Here is an 18,327-nt window from a genome sequence, read left to right as displayed (position 1 = left end):
AGGAGGGGAAGATGGAGAGGGGAGAGGGAGACAGACAGAGAGAGTGGGAGTGGAGAGAGATGAGGATGGGGGGGAAAGAGAAAGAGAGAGAGAGAGACGGGAAGGGGGTGGAGAGGGAGGGCAGCGGGGAAAGAAATGGGCAGAGGAAAGAGAATGGCAGGGGAGAGAGAAGGATGGGGGTGGGTAAGTGAAGGAAACAGAAGGGAATTAAGTGACTCCTGGCTGACTTGTCTCTCAATAACTAAGACCATGTTTAACAACATGGACATGACCTGGATTGGATGGGTGAGAGAAGAGAATTATCGTAATTTACAATGACCACTAAGCCAGTATCACTGCATAATAAGCAATTATCATTCTGGTGTGCAGGACACAGCTGCCTATTTATTTGCATCTTTTCTCATTATTTCCATCTACTATCATTTGGTTATTGAAGTCTGTTCATGTCATTCGCAGCATCTGAAGGACTGACTGATCATTTGACAAACCCAGTGGATTATTTCACCTATGAAGTTGGACAGAAGAAATATTTGAAAACAATGTTTATTTTTCTTAAGTCATTATAAAAAAGTTTTGCAGGAAGCAAAACATATGTTCTCCAAAGAATTGAATTTAAAAGCTTTGTTTCAACAACACTGACCTGAAAGATTCTATCAGAGTTCTGAGGCAATGCTGCAGGTGAGTATGTAGGATCCATTTCCGTGAACTCTTCAGCAAAATTGCTGACGTCCAACTCATCCCTGATAACTGGTTTAAATGGAGCTTCAATGTTTTTGGCAGATAACTCATCCCAGTTTATTTTCTGGCAATATCAAAAGCATAATACAGGAGGTTACTAACAATGAACAACAACTTGCATTTATATAGCACCTGTAATGTAGTAAAATGTCCCAAACATAGAAATGAAATTTGACAAATCTACCAGCTCATGTGTTAGTTATAATTAATAACTGTATTTCCAGATATTGAACAGCTTGTTTTAGTTTTTGCTTCTAATTTTCTCTCCCTCTCCAGACTTGGACTTCTGAATTCAGTGTGGTTCCACAGGCACCGGATGCTCCCCAATAGATCACCCAACTAGCTGTTCCTGAAGTGTAAGACTTGTGTCAGAAGCCTATTTGATTGCAGGAAACATCATAGTGAGTCCTATTCTTTTGTCATCACACCATACACATACACTTGCAGCAGGAGTTGCAAGTGACTCCTGGCTGACTTTCCTCTAAATAACTAACGCCAATTCGTGCCCCAACTAACCAGACACAGATGAGGGAAATCAATCATGGGAGCTAGAATTTGATTTATTTATTTATTTAGAGATACAGCACTGAAACAGGCCCTTCGACTCACCGAGTCTGTGCCGTCCAACAACCACCCAGTTATACTAATCCTACATTAATCCCATATTCCCTATCACATCCCCACCATTCTCCTACCTACACTAGGGGCAATTTACAATGGCCAATTTACCTATCAACCTGCAAGTCTTTGGCTGTGGGAGGAAACCGGAGCACCCAGCGGAAACCCACGCGGTCACAGGGAGAACTTGCAAACTCCGCACAGGCAGTATCCAGAACTGAACCCGGATCGCTGGAGCTGTGATGATGCGGTGCTAACCAGTGCACCACTGTACCGCCTTAATTCTGGATTGCAGGATCATTCTCTGCATCTCTCTTACACAGTAGAGATGAAGAACAGAAAAATCCATTGCAAAATTGTTATGGAGATATTAACTATCACAGTTGTAATTTATTCTTCTAGCCTACCACTTAGTGGAGGGTATGATCGATTGCATTGTAAGTATTTTGAAATTGATGTGCACCACAGGCCACTTTCACTTCTTTAATCTCAGATGTCGGGGTGCCGTTTCAGCTGAAACATTATACTGAAGCCCTGTCTGCCCTCTCAGGTGGATCCAAAAGATCCCATGGCACTACTGGAGAATAGGGGTGTATTCCCTGGTATTCTGGCCAATTTTTATCCCTGAGAAACAGATTATCTAATCATTTATTTCATTTCAATCTGTGGGAGCTTGCTGCATGCAAATTGGCAGTCAGGTTTCCTACATTACAATAGACACTATACTTCAAAAAATACTTCACTGGCTATAAAGTGCTTTGAGATATCACTAGGTCGTGAAAGGTATACTTATAATTCTCTTCCCACTATTTGAATGGAGTATTAACCGGTTTAAAATACTAATAATTTATATCCCATGGATTTAATTACATTGTATCCACTTAATCCCACTCCCCCACTCTATTCCCATGGCCCTGTAAGGTCATTTCCCTCAAGTGCCCATCCAATTTCCTTTGGAAATCATTCATTTTCTCCACTTCCACGACCCCCACAGGCAGCGAATTCCAGGTCATTACCACTCGCTGCATAAAAAAGTGCTTCCTCACATTTCCCTTGAATCTCTTACCAAAATCTTCAATCTGTGTCCCTAGTCCTTGTACATTAGCTAATGAGAACTGCCTTTCTTTGTCTACCTTATCTAAACCTGTCATAATCTTGTACAGCTCTATCAAATCTACCCTCAATCTCCTTTGCTCCAGGGAGACCACCACCAGCTTCTCCAACCTAACCTTGTAGCTAAAATCCCTCATCCCTGCAACTATTTTGGTAAATCTCCTCTGCACCCTCTCAATCCTGCCTAAAGTGTGGTCACCAGAACTGAAAGCAATACTCTAGCCGTTGCCTAACCAGAGCTTTGTAAAGGTTTAGCATAACTTCCCTGCTTTTGCACGCAATAGATCTATTTATGAAGCCCAAGATCCCATATACTTTGCAAACTACTCTCTCAATATGTCCCACCACATTGAAAGATCTATACACATGAACCCCCCAGGTCCCTCTGTTCCTGCACACTCTTTAGAACTGTGCCATTTAGTGTACATTGCCACTCCCTATCCCTTCTGCCAAAATGCATCACCTCACATTTCTCTGTATTAAACTCCATCTGCCACTTATCTGCCCATTCTGCCAGCCTATGTCCTGTTGCAGTCAATTGGTATCATTCTCACTGTCTGCCACACCTCCAAGTTTGGTGCTATCAACAATTTTGAAATCTTACTCTGTATTCCAATATCCAAGTCATTTATATATAACAAAAAAAAAGCAGCAGTCCTAGCATGAACCTTGAGTAACGCTACCGTCTACCATCCTCCAGTCAGAAAAACAACCATTTACCATGACTTGCTGTTTTCTGTCCTTAAGCCAATTTTCTATCCAGGCTGACACTGACCCTCCTATTCCAAAAGCCTCAATATTGTTAACCAGCCTGGTACTTTGTCAAAGGCTTTCTTAAAATCCATATAGACAACATCCATTGCTTTCCCTTTATCAACCTTCTCTGTTACTTCATCAAAAAAATCAGCTTCAATTAGTCAAGCACAATCTGCTTTCCACCAGTCATTTTTAACAGTAGTAGTACATAGCAAAAAAAACATTCTGGGACTAAACCGCGCAGAAGAGGGTGCTCCCAGGTTCAGTCATCGCTGTTTTCGATTGAGCTACCTCATTCCAAGCAGCATCCTTACTACAAATGACCAGAGCACTTAGGTTTGGGGATGCCTGGAGGGGTGAGAGGGGGACAAGATGGAAATTAGTCAGGGTGCTCCTCTTAAAATTGTAGAGGGTTACGGTTTCAAATCCCACTCAAGGGACTTGAGCGCATAATCTATGACACACGTTAGTACAGTACTGAGGGAATGCTGCATTGTTCAAGGTGCTGTTTCTCAGATGAGATTTTAAACCAAGGCCCCAACCACTTTATTTATTTAGAGATGCAGCACTGAAACACGCCCTTCGGCCCACCGAGTCTGTGCCAACCAACAACCACCATTTATACTAATCCTACATTAATCCCATATTCCCTATCACATCCCCACCATTCTCTTACCACCTACCTACACTAGGGGCAATTTACAATGGCCAATTTACCTATCAACCTGCAAGTCTTTGGCTGTGGGAAGAAACCGGAGCACCCGGCGGAAACCCACGCGGTCACAGGGAGAACTTGCAAACTCCGCACAGGCAGTACCCAGAACTGAACCCGGGTCGTTGGAGCTGTGAGGCTGCGGTGCTAGCCACCGCGCCGCCCATAAATTAGGTGATTCAAAAATGACCACGGCAAAAGTCGAGGAAGAGTGGGTGGCGTTCTTCTGGTGTCTGAGCCAACATTTAATCTCAAAATCAAGACCTTAAAAACAGAATAACTGGTCATTTATCTCATTGCCGTTTGAGAGATCTTGCTGTGCACATACTGGTTGCCTCCAAACCAACAGTGACTATACTTCAAAAAGTAACTCATTGGCTGTGAAGTGTATTGGGACATCCTAAGAGTGTGAAAGGCCCTAAATAAATGCACATTTTTTCTTTATTTCTGCTGTCTAATAACTATTGCAACCCAGAACACTCAAATTCTGATATCTAATTAACTCAGTCCAGAAATTATAAGCAGGTAAGCACCTGTTCTAATTCACAGGAGCAGGAAGTATTAAAATACATTTAAATTAAAAATTTCAGCGGTCAACAAATAAATCATCTATATAAGATAAAGCAGTGTATTCAGGATTTCTGTAACCCAGATTTAGTTGTCAACAGCTGTTGAGGCTTTGTGATCTTTCAAAAATACTATAATTTCCTGATTTCAGTAGCAATTTCCAAAAACAGAGTACCAAGTATATTATCAGCGCCTTTAACTTGTAAAGGTAGCAGAGCTCGCTTTAGCCAACTGGTGAGGGTCAAACTCAAGATCTGGCCGTCTTGACAGGAAGGGGACCGAGCTGGGGACTGGGGAATGCCAAGTTACTCAGTCTGAGGGCTGAGCTGGGACCCATTTAGAGTGTGGTCCAAACCTGGGGGCTGAAGACGGGGGAACTGAGGTTCCTGGGAGCAAAATGGAGGCAAACCTCCTAAGTCAGGTGGGCTCACCTTAAAATGATTGTGGGAACTCATGGCCCGAGCATCAACCCCAACCTCTGCCCCACCAATGGCTCCACCAGTGACTCTGAATATAAGTGCAAAATCTTAGTGTTGGAGAACGATGTGATTTGGGTACTACATTGACGGCCTCTTCGTGCAATTGGTCTCCACTGCCATTTATTGGCTGTTTTATCAAGCACTCTGAATAAGATATTTGGGCCAGAAAAGGACTTCTGAGGCACTGGGCAAGGGCTACCACTAGGGGGTAGTACAGGTGATAAAAGATTTAAAAGTTTCACTTCATACAAGTGTCCTTCATCTCCCTATCTAAAGGTAACATACTAAGAATTCTAAAATGTTTGCAGAATTAATTTCGAAAGCCATAAATGTACATTCAGTATTTATCAAGATACTGAAAAATATCAGTTAAAAGAATAGGTTAAAAATGCAGGTTTACTAGAAAATCTACAGAATGATGATGCATCAATGATGCAATACTTTGTAATTTCTCCCTTAGAAAATGCAAATTAAAAAATGTTTGTACTAAGCTTACTAGCACATTATGAGAGTAATTTATCCAGGTTTGTTGATGATACAAAACTAGATGGGAATGTAAGCTGTGAGGAGGACACAAAGAGGCTGCAAAGGGATAAGGGCAGGTTAAGTAAGTGGGAAATAAGGTGGCAGATGGAGTATTATGTGGCGAAATGTGAGGTTATTCACTTTGGTAGTAAGAATAGAAAATCAGAATACTTTTTAAATGGTAAGAAACTTTTAAATGTTGATGTGCAGAGAGATTTGGGTGTCCTTGTACAAGAAACAGAGGAAGTTGGCATGCAGGTACAGCAAGCAATTAGGAAGGCAAATGGCATGTTGGCCTTTATTGCAAGGGGGCTTGGAGTACAAGAGTATGAAAGTCCAGCTACAATTTACAGGGCTGCGGTGAGACCATGTGTGCAATACTGTGTACTGTTTTGGTCTCCTTATTTAAAGAAAGATTATACTTGCCTTGAAGATGGTGCAGCGAAGGCTCACTAGATTGATTCCTGGGATGAGAGAATTGCCCTGCGAAAAGGTTGAGTAGAATGGGCTAATCGTATTGAAACATGTAAGATTCTGAGCGGATTGAACAAGACAGACGCTGTGAGACTGTTCCCCTCACTGAAGAGTCTAGAACCAAGGGAGACAGTCTTAGGATAAGGGGTCAATCATTTAAGACTGATATGAGAAGGAGTTTATTTACCCAGAGGCCTAAGAATGTTCAGTCCTTGAGTATTTTCAAGGCTGAGTTAGATAGATTTTTGGACTCTCGGGGAAATCAAGGGATATGGGGATTGGGTGGGAAAGTGGACTTGAGACCAAAGATCAGCCATGATATTACTGAATAGCAGAGCAAGCTCGAAGGGCCATATGGCCTACTCCTGCTACTATTTCTTATGCGACATGGATACAAGGAGCAAGTGCAACAATGCAGCTCATAGCATAGAAAATCTTTAGATGGAACAAAATATGAGCATGTCACAATACTATAAAGTAAGGACAAGAAGAGCTCCTCACACATGCACTCAATCAGCTTCCAAACTCAGATTTATTTAAGTGTTAAATAACTTGCTGGAAGAAGCAGGAAAAGGGTGGGCAAAGCACAAACATACAGTGACACAAACATGGACTAATATTTGCTCCTGAAATAACAAGCATTAGTGCAGCTAGTGTTCCAATGAAGGAGCCTACACTTGCTCTCTCCACAGTTGTTGTCTGACCTGATCAGCATTTCCAGCATTCTTTGTTTTTGCTCCACATTTCCAGCACCTGCAGTTTTTTTGTTAACACAACTAGTTATGATATAACCAAACCTGCTAGATATGGAATAATCAAACCAAACCTAATCTATTGCATAATAAACAAGATTCCATTGAAAATGATCAAAAGGGCCCAGTTCATTATTAGCCACATTTTTACTTTCCTCACCTGAAAGAAAGGGTGTGACTTAATTTCGTCAGCACCTCCTGGACCAGAACCCAACCTTTTCTTAGGATCTTTAATCAGGAGCTGCTTCATTACATCTTTAGCTAAAGGACCAATTTCTGGAGGATATGGAGGATCACTTTTCAGAATTCTCCTGGGTGGGAAAAATATAACCAAGTTGTTTAATTGTTAAACTGTGACAGGGGAGTAAATAACTCAGTGAGCTTAAATGCTAAACTTTCAACTTCATGTTGGATTGAGTAAAATGTACTGAGTGGGGTACCGACCTCTGGACGCAGTGCCGTTTATTTACATAAATAACATGGATTCAAATACTCAATGCAAAGTGATGAAATTTACAATTAATACCAATCAGGTCGGGGTGGTGGAGGAAGCATCTCAAAAATTACAAAATGAGCAGGGCAAAATATGTATGCGTGCAGAACTAAGGCAGATGAGATTTAAGGCAGACAGGCATCAAGTACTACATGTGGTTAAGAGAAACAGATGAAATATACTCCAACGATTGTGTTTAAATAAATAAGGATAAAGCTGAAAGAAACTGTCGTTCTTAAGAAACTTCAGGTGTTCAGCCTAGAAGAGAGGCATCTGACTGATGATCTGAAAGATATACAAATTTTTTATACCGAGGAAAAAGTAAACCTGATCAGCATTTTGAATCAAATTCTGGAAGTAGAAGAAAAGGACACAGATTCAAAACTGGTAAAAAGTAATTTTAAGACTGATATCAGAGAAATCCCGTTCACACAAACATTGACCAACTCAGAATGGATTTCCAGATAGTGTAGTACAGATGAAAACCTGGACTCATGGAGAATTACTGGATGCTCCAATGGGGGAAACTCTAGGATTATATAGAATTAGCAGCACAGAAACAGGCCATTTGGTACAACTAGTCCGTGCCACTGATTATGGTTCACATGGAACTCCTCCTACCCTACTTCATCTAACCCTGCCTTTCTGAATGGAGGAACTAAGATGGGCCAAATGGCCTCTTATCTGGTGAACCATCTAGCAACAGTAATTGAACTCCTTACTTCGAAATTTCAGTTTGTGAATTCCTTTCTCCATCAACAGTAAAAGGTGATGCTCCAGTCTTCAGTTCATACATCAGGACACCAAGGCTCCACCAATCTACAGCCTGAACAAAAAAGAGGGCTAGTGTTAAGTTACAAAAAGACTGTACATCATACAGTCTGATCTGCTACAGCATTCATTTGTATGTCATAGATAAAAAAGCAAAAGCATATTGTCATGCAGGCCCCCCAACTGCCAAGAATGAAGCACATTAATTTTGCCACATGAAGATTGATTTTTAAACTGCTACTGGAGTAAAGAAAGAACTTGCTTTAAAAAAAAACACCACACCCCTGACTAGAAATACATCTGCATAGTAACAGACAATACTTGGAGAGGACAAAGGGGCCACTCCCTGCTCCAACTTAATCCACAATGGACTTTTGATTACCAGATGGTTAAGGTGGAAAAGCTAGCATTCCAGGTTAACTGCCAAGATGCTCCCTATACACAGAAGAGACCTGGACAAACCAGTCAGTCACATGACCACCTGTTGGCCAACTAGGGGAGTTTTAAATTGAAGAAACAGTGTTTTGAAGACAGAAAGCTGTTTGCTCCTGGACTGACAAAACCTCTCGTGGCTGGCTTGCCCCTCCTGTCTGCTCTCATCTTGCTCTCACCAGCTTTGGAATCCATTGAAGACATATGAACCCGAAGAGACATATGAACCCTACTGTAAACAAGGGTCAAGAAGAAAACTGGGACCCAATGAAAAGCAAGCACTACATTGAGCTCGAAGCACAGTGACAAAAACCCCTCTTCAGAGATTGCCTCAAACCTCTCTATTTTATTTTCTTCTGCTCTTTTCTGTCTCTATTTGCATGTGCATATCACGGATGCCTGCTAGCGTGGGGCGCAGTGTGTATCCATAGGCCTTTACCGAATTAGAGTTTCAGTTTAAGTTTAATAAATTTCACTTTTCTTCTTTAAACCTAAGAAAGCCTGTTTGCGCTCATTTCTTTGCCTTATACTTGGGAAGCGGTGAACAAGGATTCACCAAGGGGGAGTTCAAAACAGTGTGTTTAGAACAAAACCCTGTTACAGTAAGGTGAAGTCTAAAAGGGACCCCTAGACACCTTTCTCACCTGGTTGTAACAATATGGAGAGAAGGAAATGCTTGGGTGTAGTCTTTAATTTGAATTATTGTCAAAACAGCAAAAATGTTGGAAAAACAGAAAGTGCTGGAAATACTCAGCAGGTCAGGCAGCATCTGTGGAGAGAGAAACAGAGTTAACGTTTCAGGTCTGTGACCTTTCATCAGAACTGGCAAAAGTTAGAAATGTAATAGGCTTTGAGCAAGTGGAAAGGGGAAGAAGAACAAAGAGGTGTGTGATAGGCAGAGGGCAGGAGAGATTAACGACAGAGATGTCACAGAATAAAAGGCAAAGGTAGTGCTAGTAGTTGTAGTGAAAGACAAAGCATGAGTCCAGAGAGTGTTAATGGCAGAATACTGAACAGCTCTGTTCAAAAACATGAAAAATATGTTTAAAGACAGACATATGGTTAATAAATACAAATTATTTTTGAAAATTAAAATGGCAGTCATGCTCTGAAATTGTTGAACTCAATGTTGAGTCCAGAAGGCTGTAGAGTGCCTAATCAGATGAGGTGCCAATCCTCAAGCTTACCTTGAGCTTCACCAGAACACAGTAATAGTCCAAGGACAGAAATGTGGGCATGAGAACAGGGTGGTGAATTAAAATGGCAAGCAACTGGAAGTTCAGAGTCATGCTTGCGGACTGAGTGGAGGTGTTCCGCAAAGTGGTCACCCAATCTGCGTTTGGTCTACCCAATCTAGAGGCGACCGCATTGTGAGCAGTGAATATAGTACACTAAATTGAAAGTAGTACAAGTAAATTTCTGCTTCACCTGGAAGCAGTGTCTGGGGCCTTGGATGCTGAGGAGAGAGGAAGTAAAAGGGCAGGTGTTATACCTCCTGTGATCGCATGAGCAGGTGTTGTGGGAAGGGGATGAGGTGACAGGGTTGATGGAAGAGTAGACCAGGGTGTTGCAGAGGGAACGGTCCCTCTGCAATGCTGTCAGAGGAAGATGTGTTTGGTGGAGGCGGAAATGGTGGAGGATGATTCTTTGGATGTGGAGGCTGGTGGGGTGGAAAGTGAGGACAAGGGGAACCCTGCCATGGTTCTGGGAGGGAGAGGAAGGAGAGAGGGCAGAAGTGCTGGAAATGGGTTGAGGGCCTGTCAACAACAGTGGGTGTGGAGGGCAGTCCTCAGTTAAGGGAAAAGGAAGATATATCGAAAGCTCTGTTGTGGAAAGCTGCATCATCAGAACAGATGTGCCAAAGACTGGGGAGAAACTGGGAGAATGGAATGGAGCCTTTGCAGGAGACAGGGTGTGAGAAAGTAGTCAAGGTAGCTGTGGGATTCAGTGGGCTTATAATGAATATTAGTGGACAACCTATCCCCAGAGATGGAGACAGAGAAGTCGAGGAAGGGAAGGGAAGTCGGAGTTAGACCATGCAAAGGTGAGAGAAGGGTGGAAATTGGAAGCAAAGTTGATGAAGTTTTCCAGTTCAGGACGAGAACAGCACCGATATAGTCATCGATGTACCGGAAAGAGAGAATTGGATAAGGGGACCTGAGTAGGACTAGAACAAGGAGTGTTCGACATACCCCACAAAAAGACAGGCATAACTAGGACCCTTGTGGGTATCCATAGCAACACCTTTAATTTGGAGGAAGTGAGTGGAGTTGAAGGAGAAGTTGTTCAATGTGAGAGCAGTTCAGCCAGGTGGAGTAGAGTGGTGGTGGATGGGGACTGGTAGGGCCTCTGTCCTAGTGGGGGATGAAAGTGTGGAGAGATGGGACATCCATAGTGAAGAGGAAACTGGAAACTATCGAAATGACACATGGTGTCAGAAGAGTCACAGATGTAGGCGGAAAAAGACTGGACTGAGGAGAAAAATAGAGAGTCAAGATAGGAAGACATAAGTCCAGCACTCTCTCTGGACTCATGCTTTTGTCTTTCACTACAACTACTAGCACTCCCTTTGCCTCTTATTCAGTGGCATCACTGTCGTTAATCTCTCCTGCCCTCCGCGCCTATCACACACCTGCCCTTTTGTTCTTCTTCCCCCCCCCCCGACCCCCCTCCCCCCTTTCACTTACTCAAAGCCTATTACATTTCTAACTTTTACTAGTTCTGATGAAAGGTCATAGGCCTGAAACGTTAACTGTTTTTCTTTCCACAGATACTGCCTGACCTGGTGAGAATTTCCAGTACTTTTTGTTTTCATTTCAGATTTCCAGCATCTGCAGTATTTTGCTTTTATTTTAGCAAAAATAAGCTTACAACTTATTTTGTTGATGAAAAGCAGATCTGCTTAATGTTATTCCCTTTACAAATACAAAACTGACATACAAGGCACTACAGCACAGCTCCAGTGTTAAGAATGTGAAGCTCCCAAGTTCAGAGTCTCAACTACGGGGAAATAAGTTTACAATAAAGTCGTTCATATCCAGGCTTTCTCCGAGAGTATGGACAGGGAAGAGAAGAGGCCAGTGTTCTAATCTTAATAAGGTCATCTGAAGAAGGTGGTGGTTTCCCCATGCTTCAAAGCATGCCATCATTCGGGCAAGGTGCGACATTAAAACATTTGCGGGTGGATTAATCTACTCGCCTGTTGGGAGCGCTGGTGGAGGAAAAGGAAAATCTTATGGATGTGGAAGAGACAAATAACACAGAATATAAATGGAAAACTGCAGGAAGATAAAAGTTGCAGCAATTAAAATATACAATACATAACAGACCACAGATAAATAAAGATTTAAGCTCACTGTTAAGCCAACCTACAAGTGACTAAGTGAAGAGTGAGCTGCATATAGAACTCTCAATAATAACATACAAACCAACTATTAGCCTGTAAATAATCTAATTTACAGATACATATGTACATTCATGCATTCCCTGTCCACAATCCCTAGATCCAAGTCAAAATTTGAGTCACTCTAATTGCCAACACTTAACATTAAACAGCCTATGTAAACGTCCATAATGGCAAGTTCCAATGTTAACAGTTGCCTGTCACAGTTTCTTAATGAACCTGTCAAATCACTCAAAATAATTCTTGAGAAGGTTTTGCTAGCTTGCATCAGTAGATTCCTGAATTGGCACCAAGGATGTTTCCTTTCCTTTGTGAGGATTTCTGAATTTCTTTGTTTTAATCAACAGGCTTTCAAACAACCTGGAAATTAACTCCTTAAAGATTCACTTCAGATAAGACTCATTTAAAATATTAAAAACATTTCTACTATAAAGTGCTTGTTTAGGCAAGACCCGTTGATTAGCAGCAGCTGCAGTTCCTTTGTTTTCCTTTCTGATTGTCAACAACAATTGTTTATATTTTTCTTGTTTTGTGTTCCTGAATGGAAAGGTTAAACATACAATTTAAAAAATCTTCTGAACCAATTTTGGGTTAATAGCTTTTTTAAAATTAAAGACTGTGGAACTGTGTAAAGAATTAACTTTTGAGCCAATTTTTCTATTCATTCACAGGACGTGGACATCACTAGCAAGGCCAGTATTTATTGTCCTTGAGAAGGTGGTGCTGAGCTTCTCCTTGAACCGCTGCAATCCATGTGGTGTCAATACACCCACAGTGCTGTTAGGGTGCTTCAGGATTTGGACCCAGCGACAACAAAGAAACAACAATATATTTCCAAGTCAGGATGGTGTGAGATCTCGGGGGGAACTTGCAGATGGTGGTGTTCCCATGCATCTGCTGACAAGGTGATAGAAGTCATGAGATATACAATGCTATGGATGTTAAGTGTGAAAATCCTACTGAAGCACACATTAAGTATTGAATAGTATGACAGGACGACCATTGTGACTATCCACACCCACTACTGATTCCAAACAAATCACTTGTGATAGAAGACAAACTTTGGCAGAGATCATATACCTTATCATGTCCTGCATCTCCTCCTTGAACAATTTCTGGAGCCATGTACTCTATGGTTCCACAAAAGGAATATGCTCGTTCATTCTGGAGTTAAAAAGATACAAAGAATTAAAATCAGAACCCGCGGTGCCTATTTAAAATTGATTTGAATTGATCGGAACAATTTTAAAACTAGCACAAAATCAGAAGTTTTTCATAACAGAACATGCTGAAGAAGAAATCGAAGGACTTCAGCCATAGCTCAAGTCAGAAAAATCCTTCTTCCTCCTTGGAATACTAATCAAAAGTGTCAACCAGGGAGAAACGGATTGCTGTTGTGGAGAGAAAGCTTCCCATTCTTCTGCTGGGCTTGGAACCATACAATGTCCTGGAGGGCACGAAAAAACACTGACGGGAAAGATAAAGGAAAATCCCAAGGAGTTTTATAAGGGCAAGAGGATAACCAGGGAAAGAGTAGGGCCCATTAGGGACCAAAGTGGCAATCTGTGTGTGGAGCCGGAGGACGTAGGTGAGGTTTTAAATGAGTACTTTTCATCTGTGTTCACTGTGGAGAAGGACGATGTAGGTGTAGAGATCATGGAAGGGGATTGTGATATACTTGAACATATTAGTATTGAAAGGGAGGAAGTATTAGCTGTTTTAGCGGGCTTATAAGTGGATAAATCCCCAGGCCCAGATGAGATGTATCCCAGGCTGTTATGTGAGGCAAGGGAGGTGATAGCAGGGGCTCGGACACAAATTTTCAATTTGCAATTTGGGAGGACTAACAAGGCAAGGGAATATACAATGGGTGGTAGGACCTTAAGTAGTACAGCAGGTCAGAGCGACCTTGGTGCACTTGTCCACGGATAACTGAAGGGAGCAGCACAGGTAGCTAAGATGGTTAAGGACGGCATATGGGATACTTGCCTTTATTAGCCAAGGCATAAAATAGCAGGGAGGTTATGATGGAGCTGTATAAAATGCTGGTTAGGCCACAGCTGGAGTAATGTGTATAGTTTTGGTCACCACACTATAGGAAGGAAGTGATTGCACTGGAGAAGGTGCAGAGGAGATTCACCAGGATGCTGCCATGGCTGGAGCATTTCAGCTATGAAGAGAGACTGGATAGGCTAGGGTTGTTTTCCTTAGAGCAGAGAAGGCTGAGGGGGACCTGATTGAGGTTTACAAAATTGAGCGGCATAGAAAGGGTAGATAGGAAGAAACTTTTTCCCTTAGTGGAGGTGTCAATAACCAGGGAGCATAGATTTAAGGTAAGGGGCAGGAGGTTTAGAGGGGATTTGAGGAAATATTTTCTTCACCCAAAGAGTGGTTGGAATCTGGAACAGACTGCCTGAAGGGGTGGTAGAGGCAGGAACCCTTACAACATTTAAGAAGTATCCATATGAACGCTTGAAACACCATAGCATACAAGGTTACGCGCCAATTGCTGGAAAATGGGATTAGAATAGATAGGTGCTTGATGGCCAGCATGGACATGACGGGCCTGTTTCTGTGCTGTATAACTCTATGACTCCATACTTAAGTCTTGGTTCATGAAATAAAGTTCAAGACATTCTATGGTCTCTCCAAATTGTATGTTATAAAGCAGACAAACTTAATGTCCTTGTGTAGCAAACAAAGATAACTATATGTTGTGGATATCACAAGATCTTGAGAATTAACTCCATGTATGTGTCAGTTTCTCATCCCCGATTTTGGTACCCTCTTAAAAACTCCAGTTTGAACTCCAGATCAGGGATTCTACTGATTAATTTAGAATTGCTGACACTGATTCAAGAAAAGTCTAATCCCTGGAGTTATCAGTATCAAGTTATCTGCCAATTTCTTAGTGATCATAATTATGCAGAAACCCTCAGTTATGGTACATTAGCTTCAGGTCAACTGAAGAAAACCACCACCTAGGTTGACAGCAAGACCAGCTATTATTCTGCCTTAGCTCACCTGTTCAAGTCAATGGCAGTTATGGCAACACCATGATCCAGAAATGAATACTGAGAACAAAGTGCCAACAGGATTTCCAAGTCAAATAATAAGTGTGAGGAAGAGGAATGCCAGAAATACTCAAACAGCTCTTCCCTTGTAACCCCTGAACCAGATTATGTTGCGTGCTGGAGTCTCCAGAAACCAACACCAATCAGTCCCAGTCTCCAGTCACTGGAATTAGGGATCAAACCCTGGTCTGAAGACCAAGCAGTATCAATGATGACCTTTGGGCTGTGACAGGGTGGCAAGGAATATGGTAAGTTCACTCCAAGTTCTTGATGATGTGCCGTTAAGTTCCTCCTTTTCTAATTATCAATCCAGAAATAAGAGAAATCTGAACAAATTTTATACAGCACCAAGCCATGCCTGTACAAGAAATATCAAACAGAAAAGAATGCCACATTCCAACAGCATTTCATAGACGTGAGTAAAGGCTTTACAGACATATACAAACATAAAGGTCACTACTAAAAGCTTGTGGGATAAGAACTGGTGATCACTCTAGGGTGTAATTATAGGACACAGAAAAAGCAAGAAAGTGTTTGGTGCAAGGCCAGTCATCTTACAAAGGAATTCACCGTGTGATTTTCCTAGTTGGCCGCTTGTTTGCAGTTCTTCAGCTGCAGAGTATGTTCTTCTTCTTTGGCCTCCTTATCTCGAGAGACAATGGATAAGCGCCTGGAGGTGGTCAGTGGTTTGTGAAGCAGCGCCTGGAGTGGCTATAAAGGCCAATTCTAGAGTGACAGGCTCTTCCACAGGTGCTGCAGAGAAATTTGTTTGTCGGGGCTGTTACACAGTTGGCTCTCCCCTTGCGCCTCTGTCTTTTTTCCTGCCAACTACTAAGTCTCTTCGACTCGCCACACTTTAGCCCCGTCTTTATGGCTGCCGCCAGCTCTGGCTAACGCTGGAAACTGACTCCCACGACTTGTGATCAATGTCACAGGATTTCATGTCGAGTTTGCAGACGTACAAGTAGTAGAGTATGTACAAGTGAAGAATATGTGAAGAATATTTTGTTAAAAAAAATATTGGTTTTTATATTTCTCAATTTGCTCATTTGGTGATTAATGCATTAAATAGATGATTCATATTGCAAAGCACAACTGTGGCCAATAAACTGCGGTTTATATGGGTGTTTGAACTATAACTAAAGTGCTACATTCTAAGGAAGTGTTAGACCTCAGAAAGACGTTTGTCACATTATCTACAGTTACCATCTAGAAGGAACAGGAAGCTGCCTTGTCACTAGACACAGCAAGAAGGGAAAGAAAGAAAACACATCAAAATAAAAAAACCTATCTGTTAAATGGAATCCAGATTTATTTACATGGATAAGAGACGGTTAACGTGGTTTTGCCAATACACTATAATCTACCCTACATTTGGCATGTTGAAACAGGCGCCCCAAGTTTATAATGTGAATTCTCTTTCTAAAGTGCAATATGCTTGTACGATCAGAAATCAAGCTTTGTAGCCAAAATAAGTTCATTTCCTAGATAAACTAGATGTTTTGACACCTTACTTGCCATCAATACAGACTGTAGCAACAGCTTAACATTATTGAGGTCATCTCTCTCCACCCAGTATCATTTTCCTTCTCTTCTTGCTTCCCTGGGTTTAATTTCTATCTCCACTCATGGCTGTACCTAAGTGGAGAAAGAAAGTGAAGCAGTCCTGCCTACCACATAATAATCAAGTGAACATCATGATGAAGAGCTATGCATGGACTTTCAGTGCTTACTTTAGCCGTTTTGCTTTGGTTGAAGTAAGTCAGTTTAATTTAAAGCTTTCTGTTTTGTTTTAAATAAAAATGTTCAATTATATGTTTAAAAAAAAAAATTACAGCATTTTCATTTCATCACAGACAGGGTAGATCCAGTGTTATTTGACAGATAGAATATGGGCACTTCCTGTGTACTGCTATTGAGGTTAACTAACATTTTTCATTAAATAAAGGATCATTATCACAAAGTTAACATGAAAAAAGTTGATGTAACAGGCAAATACGAAGCTTCAGTATTTAGGCTCAGATGCATTTATCTATTTAAAACTAAAATGAGAAATGTGATTTAAGATTAGGAAAGTGTTAAACATTCTGGTTTTAATGCAGTCATTCTATTCCATAAAGGTAAACGGATCTCATATTTCCTAACACATTACAATTTGGGTCTGCTTTCAAACAATGGATTCAAACATTTATCGTAATCCCCAGGCCTAATTGACAAAAACTGGAGCCTGATCAACACGTTTACCATTTGAAGTTAATTGCTCATCTGTGATGACCCACTTCACTTTCTTAAAAAAATAAATAGGTTGTGAGCCACTGACATCCTTCTGACAGACATCTAAGGAGTGGACAATAGGCGTTGCGATCACCAGGTCTATTTAGCATACTGGTACCAATACATCATAGGGAAAACAGAAAATGAAAACTACACTGAAGTCAATATATTCTAACGCTGTGCATTATGCCTGCTTAATAATCTGAAATTACTTCATGGCTACATCCCAAGCACCATACAGCTCAAAATGCTCTCCAAGCACAGCCCATATTTCAAAGAAAACAATCTACAATTGTACTTGCTGTATGCAGTGCACGGTTCAAGTGATGATAATGTGAATATTTAACACGTGCACCATTATGCTAAACTGTAATAGCAAATATCAAATTTCATGTATAATGATAATATATGTTGCATGCAAAGCATTTTGTGGGTCTCTCTCAAAACAAGTAGAGAGGTTTGAAAGATTGTTGGGTTGAAAAGAGATCTCCAGAGAGTAACTGGGAAAACAAAATCACTTCCAGTGTGGAAGGGACGAATAATTGCACTATTGTGGCACAGGATACAAAGGGGACATGGAGGGGTGGGGGAAGGAGAGAGAAAACAACTTACAAACCCTATATTTTAGGGATTAGGTCTAATTTAGTTCGTGCAAAATAAGCACGTTGTAAATGAGACTCACTTCTCTGTGGGCCTGTCAATTTTAATCCTTTTTAAAGGTTTCTTCTCCACTAAGCTTTTAGTTTGCCTAGGGCTTAGAAATCTTCTCTTCCTGAAACTCTCCTCCTTTGCAGTCGTGTCAGATGCAACACCTAAGTTAACTTGACTGTTACAGCCTCCATCCATCAATATTGGCGACCACGCTCTGGAAGTGGTTCAAGAGTTCACCTACCTAGGCTCAACTATCACCAGTAACCTGTCTGCAGATGCAGAAATCAACAAGCGCATGGGTAAGGCTTCCACTGCTATGTCCAGACTGGCCAAGAGAGTGTGGGAAAATGGCGCACTGACACGGAACACAAAAGTCCGAGTGTATTAGGCCTGTGTCCTCAGTACCTTGCTCTACGGCAGCGAGGCCTGGACAACGTATGCCAGCCAAGAGCGACGTCTCAATTCATTCCATATTCGCTGCCTTCGGAGAATACT

General features: G+C 41.5%; 1 protein-coding gene across 3 annotated transcripts in view; it reads right to left on the bottom strand.

Moving 5' to 3' along the window:
* rps6ka5 (ribosomal protein S6 kinase, polypeptide 5) overlaps window positions 1-18,327 on the bottom strand; it is a 292,559-nt gene that overhangs the window by 54,566 nt on the left and 219,666 nt on the right. For 2 of the 3 annotated variants that reach the window (XM_068038562.1, XM_068038565.1), the window contains exons 6-10: window positions 12,914-12,997; window positions 7,950-8,053; window positions 6,895-7,045; window positions 5,935-5,991; window positions 641-802 (exon numbers count right to left, since the gene is read on the bottom strand). In XM_068038562.1, coding sequence (XP_067894663.1) covers window positions 641-802; window positions 5,935-5,991; window positions 6,895-7,045; window positions 7,950-8,053; window positions 12,914-12,997 — 558 coding nt within the window. The remainder of the gene's footprint in view (window positions 1-640; window positions 803-5,934; window positions 5,992-6,894; window positions 7,046-7,949; window positions 8,054-12,913; window positions 12,998-18,327) is intronic. The other variant, XM_068038563.1, reaches the window with a different exon arrangement.

Source organism: Heterodontus francisci, chromosome 9 (assembly GCF_036365525.1).
Source record: "Heterodontus francisci isolate sHetFra1 chromosome 9, sHetFra1.hap1, whole genome shotgun sequence".
Taxonomy (NCBI): domain Eukaryota; kingdom Metazoa; phylum Chordata; class Chondrichthyes; order Heterodontiformes; family Heterodontidae; genus Heterodontus; species Heterodontus francisci.
This window is presented reverse-complemented; position numbering and strand designations above follow the sequence as displayed.